The sequence below is a fragment of the Schistocerca piceifrons genome, chromosome 1 (genome assembly GCF_021461385.2).
Source record: "Schistocerca piceifrons isolate TAMUIC-IGC-003096 chromosome 1, iqSchPice1.1, whole genome shotgun sequence".
Lineage (NCBI taxonomy): Eukaryota > Metazoa > Arthropoda > Insecta > Orthoptera > Acrididae > Schistocerca > Schistocerca piceifrons.
This window is the reverse complement of record NC_060138.1, coordinates 1,051,619,442-1,051,632,299: the sequence shown is the minus strand read 5'-3', so window position 1 is coordinate 1,051,632,299 and position 12,858 is coordinate 1,051,619,442. Positions and strand designations below refer to the sequence as shown.

Below are 12,858 nucleotides of genomic sequence, written 5' to 3'. Positions count from 1 at the left end.
CTCGCCTGGGCCTGTCAACAGCGACATTCGACTGTTGATGACTGGAAACATGTTGCCTGGTCGGAGGAATCTCGTTTCAAATGGATTTGTACGGGTCTGGAGACAACCTCATGAATCCATGGATCCTGCATGTCAGCAGGGGTCGGCCGGTCTGACCGAGCGGTTCTAGGTGCTTCATTATGGAACCCCGCAGAACACAAGTTCTGATGGCCGGCCGTTCTGACCGAGCAGTTCTAGGAGCTTCAGTCAGGAACCGCGCTACCACTACGGTCGCAGGTTCGAATCCTGCCTCGGGCATGGATGTGTGTGATGTCCTTAGGTTAGTTAGGTGTAAGTAGTTCTAAGCTCTAGAGGACTGATGACCTCAGATGTTAAGTCCCACAGTGCTCAGGGCCATTTGAACCATGTCAGCAAGGGACTGTTCAGGCTGGTAGTGGCTCTCTAATGGTGTGGGGCGTGTGCAGTTGGAGTGATATGGGACCTCTGATATATCTAGATACGACTCTGACAGGTGAAACGTGCGCAAGTATCCTGTCTGATCAACCGCATACTCGTCCATTGTGAATTCCGACGAGCTTGGACAATTCCAGCAGAACAATAAGACACCCGACCCGTCCAGAATTTCTACAGAGTGGCTCCAGCAACACTCTTCCGTGTTTGTCCGCAGCTCGTGGTCTCGAGGTCGCGTTCTGGCTTCTCGAGCACGGGGTCCCGGGTTCGATTCCCGACGGGGTCAGGGATTTTCACCTGCCTCGAGATGACTGGGTGCTTGTGTTGTTCATATCATTATATCATCATTCATGAAAGCGGAGAGACTGGACTGAGCAAAGTTTGGGAATTTGTACGTGCGCAGTTATCCTGCTCAGTTGAGCGCTCCACAAACCAAAGATCATCTTGTGAGTTTAAACACATTCGCTGGCCACCTGCCTCCCCAGACATGAGCATTATTGAACATATCTGTGATGCCTTGCAAAGTGATTTTCAGAAGAAATCTCAACCCCTCTCACTATTACAGATTTATGGACAGCCCTGCAGGAGCCATGGTGTAAATCTCCCCCCCCCCCCCTCCTCCCTCCCCCCCAGCGCTACTTCAGACATTATTCGAGTCCATACCATGTCGCGTTGCGGCACTTCTGCGTGTTCACGGGGCAGGCGTACCAGTTCCTTTGGCTCTTCAGTGTAATACTTTGAACAGAGCGTAGCAGCAGCAGCGGCAGCAGTGCCAGTACTCACATAGGAGATCATAGGCAGGTTGAAGGCGGCGGCCATGCGCGCCTCGTGCACGCAGGTCTCCTGCGGTCCGATGTAGGCGGTGATGTTGCGGCGCCAGAGCTCGGCCGTGCGCCGGATGCTGGTCGTCTCCTCGCCGTACGTCTCGGCCACCTCGAAGTGCAGCGAGTGGCCGCGCGCCCACAGCTCGCCGCCGCGGCCGTTGACGCGCTCCACGGCCAGCGAGATGGCGCCGGACACCGTGCGGCCCGGCCGCTCGTACTTCCGGTCCCCAGGCCGCCGGTCCAGACCTGCGCCAAGAGGGAGTCACTCGCGAAGGCACCACCAACCTCCACAGACAGCGACTGGCTTACACGTGGACTTCACAGGCACTTACCTAGCTATTTCAACGAGCAATAATAACTACTAACTAATTAATTAACTAATAATTAAAATTGCTACACCAAGAAGAAATGAAGATGATAAACGGGTATTCATTGGACAAATATATTATACTAGAACTGACATGTGATTACATTTTCACGCAGGTTGGGTGCATAGATCCTGAGAAATCAGTACCCAGAACAACCACCTCTGGCCGTAATAACGGCCTTGATACGCCTGGGCATTGAGTCAAACAGAGCTTGGATGGCGTGCACAGGTACAGCTGCCCATGCAGCTTCAACACGATACCACAGGTCATCAAGAGTAGTGACAGGCGTATTGTGACGAGCCAATTGCTCGGCCACCATTTACCAGACGTTTTCAATTGGTGAGAGATCTGGAGAATGTGCTGGCCAGGGCAGCAGTCGAACATTTTCTGTATCCAGAAACCTAAGTGCATTATCCTGCTGAAATATAGGATTTTGCAGGGATCGAATGAGGGGTACAGCCACGGGTCGTAACACATCTGAAATGTAACGTCCACTGTTCAAAGTGCCATCACTGCGAAGAAGAGGTGACCGAGACGTGTAACCAATGTCACCCCATTCCATCACGCCGGGTGATACGCCAGTATGGCGATGACGAATATAAGCTTCCAATGTGCGTTCACCGTGATGACGCCAAACACGGATGCGACCATCATGATGCTGTAAACAGAACCTGGATTCATCCGAAAAAATTACGTTTTACCATTCGTGCACCCAGGTTCGTCGTTGAGTACACCATCGCAGGCGCTCCTGTCTGTGATGCAGCGTCAAGGGTAACCGCAGCCATGGTCTCCGAGCTGAGAGTCCGTGCTGCTGCAGACGTCGGCGAACTGTTCGTGCAGATGGTTGTTGTCTTGCAAACGCCCCCATCTGTTGACTCAGGGATCGAGACGTGTCTGCTCGATTCGTTACAGCCATGCGGATAAGATGCCTGTCATCTCGACTACTAGTGATACGAGGCCGTTGGGATCCAGCACGGTGTTCCGTATTACCCTCCTGAACCCACCGATTCCATACTCCGCTAACAGTCATTGGATCTCGACCAACGCGAGCAGCAATGTCGCGATACGATAAACCTCAATCGCAATAGGCTACAATCCGACCTCTATCAAAGACGGAAACGTGTTGGTACGCATTTCTCCCCCTTACACGAGACATCACAACAACGTTTCACCAGGCAACGCCGGTCAACTGCTGTTTGTGTATGAGAAATCGGTTGCATCAGCACGTTGTAGGTATCGCCACCGGCGCCAACCTTGTGTGAATGCTCTGAAAAGCTAATCATTTGCATATCACAGCATCTTCTTCCTGTCGATTAAATCTCGCGTCTGTGGCACGTCACCTTCGTGGTGTAGCAATTTTAATGGCCAGTAGTGTATTAAACAAATTATTTCTTTTTTTTTATCACATTTAAAGTTTCGGATTTTGTAGGTTTGGAGAAAACTCTCCCAATGTTGATGTGAATATGGAGGAAAGCGCCCAAACTGCAACTGCCTCCTCACTCCCCCCGGCCCCACAGTGAATCCCCCGGTGTTTGCCTTTGCCTCTGCAGTCTCCTGAACTCTAGTGATTGCAAGTGCAAGGCTACTACCACTGTGTACCAGCGTGCACAAGTCGCCTCCTTCTTTTGTTTCGTATCAGTTTGCCGTTACATGTTTTGATAATGGAAAAAGTTTTTACATTCTGCTGAAGTTTACGTTATTTCTCCTACATACTGGCAGGTAAGCTTTTGAACCATATGGTTTTGAGTAGTAAAGTTTAAGACTATCGTTTATTTGTAAACTGTTTAATCTACATGTCGGTCGAAAATTTGTTGCCTAAGCCATCGGACCCTTCATTTTTCTCCATTTTTAAATATCGTCTGTGTCAGTACATATACTTATTCTCTTGTAATTCTACTTAAAATTCTAAGAGGATATCGAAAAGTGTGGACGTCTTTTATAATCAGTGCTACTGATGCAGTTTAGAAAAAGAAGAAGGCCAATAAGCAGTTTCACGTCCTAATAACAACACTTCCGATGCTGTTCAACATGATGTATGGTACACCAGAGGAAACACTAAAAGCGGAGGCAGTTCTACAATTTTCGGTAAAGATCATAAAAAAGAGCTGGTTTAGCACTGTCTTACTACGGAAACTTCTTTCTTTGGGCTTACTCGTAGAGGCTTGTGAAAAATGGCTGTACATTCTTTGAAAAATGGAACTGTTGCTGAAAAAGAGCGATAGTCTTTTTCTTGAATGAGGTTTTCACTCTACAGCGGAGTGTGCGCTGATATGAAACTTCCTGGCAGATTCCCGAGTTCGAGTCTCGGTCGGGCATACAGTTTTAATCTGCCAGGAAGTTTCATATCAGTGCACACTCCGCTGCAGAGTGAAAATCTCATTCTGGAAACATCCCCCAGGCTGTGGCTAAGCCATGTCTGCGCAATATCCTTTCTTTCAGGAGTGCCAGTTCTGAAAGGTTCGCATGAGAGCTTCTGTAAAGTCTGAAAGGAAGGAGACGAGGTACTGGCAGCTGTGAGGACGGGGCGTGAGTCGTGCTTGGGTAGCTCAGATAGTAGGGCACTTGCCCGCGAAAGGCAAAGGTCCCGAGTTCGAGGCTGCCAGGAAGTATCAGTCTTTTTCTTAAACATCACAAAACTAGACTGTCAGAAGGAAACCCTGCAGGATCACTCTATAGCTAGGCTCTTGGGTTCAGCTAAGGAACCACAGATAAATTCTATAACCTTTTGGAAGATGTTAAATTGTACCTAATTTGAAACTCTATTACGTTTCTTCTAATTGAAACCCTTCCTTCTATTTTATTTAGTGCCATTTTGCAAATTTTTAGAAGTGCTCCAATTAGGCAGCTGTTTTCCAAATTCATGAAGTTTAAGGTTCTTGAAAATATTTTTGTTTCATTATAACTTTTAATTAGGTGGGTAGATCACCTAACTAATGAGGAGCTATTGAATAGGATTGGGGAGAAGAGAAGTTTGTGGCACAACTTGACTAAAAGAAGGGATCGACTGGTACGACATGTCCTGAGGCATCAAGGGATCACAAATTTAGCGTTGGAGGGCAGCGTGGAGGGTAAAAATCGTAGAGGGAGACCAAGAGATGAATACACTAAGCAGATTCAGAAGAATGTAGGTTGCAGTAGGTACTGGGAGATGAAGGAGCTTGCACAGGATAGATTAGCATGGAGAGCTGCATCAAACCAGTCTCAGGACTGAAGACCACGACAACAACAACAACAACTTTTAATGCTAATTTCTAAGAGTAAAATGTAAATGAAGCATAAATTTGTAAAGGAAATATTTCATAGTTTTAATGGCTAATCGCTTAATATTTTCCATTTTTTAAAAGTTAAAAAAACACAGGGGGTCCGGTTTTGCGCACTTACCTCTACTCTCCGAAATCCAGGAAATAGCAGAGATAAAGTATAGGGCGAGAAATGTTATCTGCAACTAGTACAGAAACCCGACAAAAATTAAAAGCTTGGAAAGATGTGGAAGGGAAGCAGTAATTGACAAGGTAGTGAGATAGGATTGTAACCCATCTCAGATGTTATTGAGTCTCTACATTGAGTAAGCAGTACAGGAAACCAAGGAGAAATTTGGAAAGGCAGCTAAAGTTACTTGAAAAGAAATGAAGATTTTCATTGTAATTTCGTCAGAGACGTTAGAGGACTTGGAATATCAGTTTAACGGAATGGATAGTGTCTTGGAAAGAGGATACGGAACGCACATCAACATTTGTAAAACAATGTTAATGTATGTAATTGGAAAAAATTAGGAGATATTGAGAGACAGCTGATCAGGCAATGAGACACTAAAAGTAGCTGGTAAGTTTCACTATGTGGGCAGCAAAATACCTAATGGTGTCCGAAGTAGTGACGATATGAAATGGAAATAGGCAATAGAAAGAAAAGCAACTGAGAAACAGAAATTTGTCAACAACGAATATTAATGTGTCAGGGATTGTCCTCGGAAGGTATTTGTACTGAGTGTGGCTCTGAGCACTATGCGACTTAACGTCTGAGGTCATCAGTCGCCTAGAACTTAGAACTAATTTAACCTAACTAACCTAAGGACATCACACACATCCATGCCCGAGGCAGGATTCGAACCGGCGACCGTAGCGGTCGTTCAGCTCCAGACTGTAGCGCCTAGAACCGCACGGCCGTACTGAGTGTAACATTGTTTGGAAGCGAAACATGGATAGCTTCTGAGGAATCAAGGAAAGTCCAGTTTGATGGAGGCCACGGTTTGTCTTCATGAAGCCGGTTCAAATGCATGTTGACTGCTGAAGCTATGCAGAGACGAAAAAACTTACGCCGGATAAACTCACATCGAGAGCTGGATAAGATCAATTATAACAGTGAGGTTAGCAACAACAAATAGAACAACGGCTAGGTCCATCTTTGTGATTAAATAAAATCCTGAAAAATGTAGAAATTCACGCTTATTCAAATAATCCTAGCTATTATGCCATGGTCAACTGAATTACTTGCGGTATGTAACCTCAGCCACAGGCCGCACAGTGGCTTGTGGAGCACATGTGCACGGATGGAGTTCCACAGTCAGTTCATCACTCACAGGTAGTTACCTCCTCGCAGGAGATTTAAAAACAACGCACACTGTTTTGAAGAGTGTGATATTCTTTCTGGAAACAGCCGCCTCGACTGTGACTAAGTATTTCTCCGGTGTACACAGTTTTTCAGGAATGCTAGTCGTACAAGATGTGCGCGAAAACTTGCACATCCTACGTGGTAAGGAGTGATTGTTGGTTCCCACACTGGCTAGCAGAGGAGGTTGGCAATCTGGCGCTTTCAGAGCCAGTGGGATGAGGTGCCGATGCAGAAATTGCCCGTGACGTTAGCAAACAGGTAAGTGGAGAAAGTACATTTATTATGGCGCGAATCAAGTAATTTTTATTAATAAATATTTGCTAGCAGAAGTTATCCTTCGCAGCTCAGATATTAGGAGGAGTCTACGGGTCATAAAAACTATCTTTTAGAAACTTTACAATGACAGGAAACGTTGATATTAACAAATAATCGAATAACTTGGCATAGCTGAAGATGTACGATCTCATACGAACTATACCGATTGTACGCCTTAGTTACATACTGTGCGCCATATTCGGCAGTCATCGTTAGGAATCCTTTCGATCCAGTCATGCGGTAGACCATGCTCTCGTACCGTTAATAGTTAGCTTATAATCGATGTTTCTTAAACAAACGCACCAAACGGGATCCCGGGTAAAAATTATTTGCACAGAGAACTTCTTCCCGCTTCATTAAGTGAAACATAGACAGTAGTATTGCACTTCCGGAATCCGACAGCGCTGCTACGGCTCTGCACGCGGACATAAAACTGCGAGACGATCTCTACATAACAGGTAGAAAGAACCCTGCGTGACAGCTCACTGAGTCATTTCAAGGACGGACTGGCTTAATTATCGCAATATTCGGTTGGGAAAGTGTGGCCAGTGGTCAGTTATACCTTCATCTATGGACTCACCGACTAAACGGAGACATTTCTGGTCGTTTAGAACGAGTTGGGGGGGGGGGGGGGGGGGGGATGTCAGCTAGCATACAACACGCAGCTGAATGAACAGAAGCCGAGACTTTTGCGAAAGGAAGACGATTTGTAAGCATTGTGAATAAATAACTGAACTCTAGTAATGTTGTCCGACCGCTTAGCTGAATGGTAACGTACTTGTCTATCACGAAGCGGGCCCGGGTTCGACTCCCGTCCGGGCTGCAGATTTTCTGCGCCTGTGGACTGGGTGTTGTGTTGCCCACATCATTACTTCATCATAACCACGTGCAAGTCGCCCAATGTGGTGTCGCCCGAAATAAGACTTGCAGCCGTCGGCCGAACTTCCCCGGACGCGGCCTCCCAGCCAACAATGCCACACAATCATTTCATTCTTTACTAGCGGCATTGACGCTTCACAGCTATCACGACTTCAAGGCACCTCTGCTGTTCAATCGACGCGACACTTCACACCGCCGGAACTGAGCGGTCAGGCCACCATGCTGCGTACATGACGAAACACGTCTGCCTCGACGGTAAGAACAAAAAGCGCAAAATACAGTCTCACTAGGTACTGGTTCAGAGGCTTGACAGAGCTGCTATCTGAAGTAGCATGACTGTTTTTGTACACTGTAACACCACTAGGAGCTTCGTAGGAAAATACATTTGCAGGGAAGTAATCCAAGTCCCAAGAATGCCATTCTGATTAGGTCCGACACAAGCAAGGAAAAGTCTATCCTTCAAACAGTCTAAGTCCAAAGAGAAAGCAACGATGAAAGGTGAGAACAGCGGCGTCATTCCCAATGATGGTCTTCGAGAGCGTTCTGAGACGGTGAGGTGACTATCACCCTCCTGGATGCCAAGAAGAACTGGCTGGTGTAGTCCACGCGCCGGCCTTTATGGCTGCCAGTGGCGGAATAGCCGTCATACAATTGTCACGTGTAGTGCGGATGTAAATAGGGTCCTCGGAAGTGACGGCCTCGGCCAGCACTGGTACCGCCGTCTTGTGTCTGGTCGTGACTGTGACCTGGGGAGCTCGCGATGCTGAAGCATCCAGGGGTCATGCAGACAGCATGCGTTCCCATTTGCCGTGGTCTCTGATATTTTTTGTTTGGTCATCAGTCTACTGACTGGTTTGATGCGGCCCGCCACGAATTCCTTTCCTGTGCTAACCTCTTCTTCTCAGAGTAGCACATGTAACCTACGTCCTCAATTATTTGCTTGACGTATTCCAATCTCTGTCCTCCTCTACAGTTTTTGCCCTCTACAGCTCCCTCTTGTACCATGGAAGTCATTCCCTCATGTCTTAGCAGATGTCCTATCATCCTGTCCCCTCTCCTTATCAGTGTTTTCCACATATTCCTTTCCTCTCCGATTCTGCGTAGAACCTCCTCATTCCTTACCTTATCAGTCCAGCTACTTTTCAACATTCGTCTATAGCACCACATCTCAAATGCTTCGATTCTCTTCTGTTCCGGTTTTCCCACAGTCCATGTTTCACTACCATACAATGCTGTACTACAGACGTACATCCTCAAAATTTTGTTCCTCAAATTAAGGCCGGTATTTGATATTAGTAGACTTCTCTTGGCCAGAAATGCCCTTTTTCCCATAGCGAGTCTGCTTTTGATGTCCTCCTTGCTCCGTCCGTCATTGGTTATTTTACTGCCTAGGTAGCAGAATTCCTTAGCTTCATTGACTTCGTGACCATCAATCCTGATGTTAAATTTCTCGCTGTTCTCATTTATACTACTTCTCGTTACGTTCGTCTTTCTCCGATTTACTCTCAAACCATACTGTGTACTCATTAGACTGTTCATTCTGTTCAGCAGATCATTTAATTCTTCTTCACTTTCACTCAGGATAGCAATGTCATCAGCGAATCGTATCATTGATATCCTTTCACCTTGTATTTTAATTCCACCCCTGAAACTTTCTTTTATTTCCATCATTGCTTCCTCAATGTACAGATTGAAGAGTAGGGGCGAAAGGCTACAGCCTTATCTTACACCCTTCTTAATACGAGCACTTCGTTCTTGATCGTCCACTCTTATTAATCCCTCTTGGTTGTTGTACATATTGTATATGACCCGTCTCTCCCTATAGCTTACCCCTACTTTTTTCAGAATCTCGAACAGCTTGCACCGTTTTATATTGTCGAACGCTTTTTCCAGGTCGACAAATCCTATGAAAGTGTCTTGATTTTTCTTTAGCCTTGCTTCAATTAGCATTAGAGAACTTCAAACGTATCCCGTCATTCCTTAGTACTTCCGTATCCCACTTCTTTGCGTATTGATTCTTCCTGACTAATGTCTTGAACTTCAGCCTACTCTTCATCACTACTATATTGTGATCTGAGTCTATATCTGCTCCTGGGTACGCCTTACAATCCAGTATCTGATTTCGGAATCTCTGTCTGACCATGATATAATCTAATTGAAATCTTCCCGTATCTCCCGGCCTTTTCCAAGTATACCTCCTCCTCTTGTGATTCTTGAACAGGGTATTCGCTATTACTAGCTGAAACTTGTTACAGAACTCAATTAATCTTTCTCCTCTTTCATTCCTTGTCCCCAGCCCATATTCTCCTGTAACCTTTTCTTCTACTCCTTCCCCCACAACTGCATTCCAGTCGCCCATGACTATTAGATTTTCGTCCCCCTTTACATACTGCATTGCCCGCATCTCGTGGTCGTGCGGTAGCGTTCTCGCTTCCCACGCCCGGGTTCCCGGGTTCGATTCCCGGCGGGGTCAGGGATTTTCTCTGCCTCGTGATGGCTGGGTGTTGTGTGCTGTCCTTAGGTTAGTTAGGTTTAAGTAGTTCTAAGTTCTACGGGACTGATGACCATAGATGTTAAGTCCTATAGTGCTCAGAGCCATTTACATACTGCATTACCCTTTCAGTATCCTCATACACTTTCTCTATCTGTTCATCTTCAGCTTGCGACGTCAGCATGTATACCCGAACTATTGTTGTCGGTGTTGATCTGCTGTCGATTCTGATTAGAACAACCCGGTCACTGAACTGTTCACAGTAACACACCCTCTGCCCTACCTTCCTATTCACAACGAATCCTACACCTGTTATACCATTTTCTGCTGCTGTTGATATTACCCGATACTCATCTGACCAGAAATCCTTGTCTTCCTTCCACTTCACTTCACTGACCCCTACTATATATAGATTGAGCCTTTGCATTTCCCTTTTCAGATGTTCTAGTTTCCCTACCACGTTCAAGCTTCTGACATTCCACGCCCCGACTCGTAGAACGTTATCCTTTCGTTGATTATTCAATCTTTTTCTCATGGTAACCTCCCTCTTGGCAGTCCCCTCCCGGAGATCCGAATGGGGGACTATTATGGAATCTTTTGCCAATGGAGAGATCATCATGACACTTCTTCAATTACAGGCCACATGTCCTGTGGATACACGTTACGTGTCTTTAATGCAGTGGTTTCCATTGCCTTCTGCATCCTCATGTCGTTGATCATTGCTGATTCTTCCGCCTTTAGGGGCAATTTCCCACCCCTAGGAAAAGAGAGTGCCCTGAACCTCTATCCGCTCCTCCGCCCTCTGTGACAAGGCCGTTGGCAGAATGAGGCTGACTTCTTATGCCGGAAGTCTTCGGCCGCCAATGTTGATTATTTATCGAAATTTAGGGAGTGGCGAGGATCGAACCCGGGACCGAAGACGTTTTCATTATGAATCAAAGACGCTACCCCTAGACCACAAATGGCAAACCACAAGTCTTTATGCATCCGCCGTGTCACTTGCCAAAAATAGCGCCGCACGTATCCGTCCGTGAGGCGGCTGTTTAGGCTGGCGCACGAGCTCCAGACAGCACTTCCCTCGTAGCCAGCAGCCTGGATATCTACACTACACACCTAGGACTGGGCCCTCGACCTCTGGAAACCGCGCCGCCTCCTCAGCCAGGGCCCTAAGTGATCAGTAACATGCTGATTGAGACTTGGTATAATTATACTATTGTTCATTTAGTCGACAAGGTAGTGTCAGACTGAAAGTTTCTATCCTTGTTGGGCTTAGATATTTCATTACTGTGGGTCTCAATACTTTTTCAGCGAAGAATGGTGAAGTGTTTATTCTTATTCACTGAATCTTGAATTTCGTCTTTGGTTTTGATCCTGAAGTGAGAAACAAATTTTTTCCGTTGTAACCTACAATTATTACGACTTCGAGACTCTGCTCGTTAAAGAGCGTGCGACAACAGTAGCTTAATTCACTGTTTTTAATGTAAAACTCTTAAGACTTAAAGACTATATTCACTGAAGCGTTTGTAACTCTTTCAAGTATCACAGAACTTAATTTATTTACTTTTTGACTCTCGAAGTCTAAGTGTTTTCATTATTTACGGACGGTCATTTGTTTTACTTACTGAGGGACTAGCATCCATCTTGTTTCACTTACTGAAGTGCAATCCTTTCTGTTACTTCATATGGAGGATCTTTCGGTGAAAATTTAGATGAATAAAATTTTGTTTGTCCGCTGTACCTGGGCTGTTCACTTGTACCCGTCAGCGATGGACACATCGTTGACTGTGCCTGGTGTGGACTGGGTTGTGCAAACCGAATTCAAGTGAGCGCTGCTGGCAATATTATGTTCGTCAGCAAACTACAGTTGTATCATGAGTTCTCCGATTTCGTCGCCGAACAGTGGAACTGTCGTGGTAACAAGTACAGTGCCGTCAACAGTGGAAAATTATCTTAGATATATCATTAGGAAGTATAATACAGTAATAAAACGGTAGAGGTTTTGTTTTACGACAGAGATACATTTTTGGGATTGTAATGTAATAAATAAATTAAACTGGGAGGAACGTACCAGAAAAGTGGATGAAACACCTAAAGAAATGTTTCTTTATAACGCGAATATTGCCGCACATAGATAGTGTAAAAACGAACTGTTTAGGATACTTTGCTTACTTTCTTCCTACTAAGTCTTCCACACCACGAATGTTTCATACACTACAGACTTCTATATATGTTACGATCTTCATCTTTTGCATCAAAATTTGACCTGCTTGTTTCTTTTGCCGTCAGTACATCTTACACTAGGTCGTCCCTTACGCCTTTCGTATCACTCAAAACTGATCACGGAATTTTCTCCTCCGTTTCCCCTATTTTCGTGGTGCTCTATGCCGAGCTCATTTCCATTCCCGTTTCGTAACATGCATTATCAAATTTGCATCTACATCTACAATTACATCCCCATGTACGTTATTACTCTGCAATTCACAATTAAGTGTCTGACAGGGGCTTCATCGAACTACCTTCAAGCTATTTCCCTACCGTTCCACTCTCGAACATCTCGCGGGAAAAACGAACACTTACACCTTTCCGTGCGAACTCTGATTTCTATTATTTTATGATGATGATCATTTCTCTCCATGTGGGCGGCCGCCAACAAAATGTTCTCTCATCCTGAGGAGAAAGTTAGTGATTGAAATTTAATGAGAAGTTTCTGCCGCAACGCGAAACGCCTTTTTGTTAATGGCTGTCACCCCAATCCGCGTGTCATATCCGTAACACTTCGCAATTCACGATAATATTAAACCAGTTGCCCTTCTTTGACCTTTCTCGGTGTTACTGTCAGTCCTATCTGATGCAGATCCCATACCTCATAGCAGTATTCAAGACGAGGGAGGACAAGTGTAGTGCAAGCAGTCTCATTTAAGTA

The 12,858-nt window shown here is 45.5% G+C and overlaps 1 protein-coding gene across 1 annotated transcript in view; it reads right to left on the bottom strand.

Annotated features, from left to right (window-relative positions):
- Positions 1-12,858, bottom strand: part of LOC124796481 (guanylate cyclase 32E) — an 823,982-nt gene that overhangs the window by 579,931 nt on the left and 231,193 nt on the right. The window contains exon 3 of the mRNA XM_047260702.1: positions 1,234-1,520. Within this exon, the coding sequence (XP_047116658.1) occupies positions 1,234-1,520 (287 nt within the window). The remainder of the gene's footprint in view (positions 1-1,233; positions 1,521-12,858) is intronic.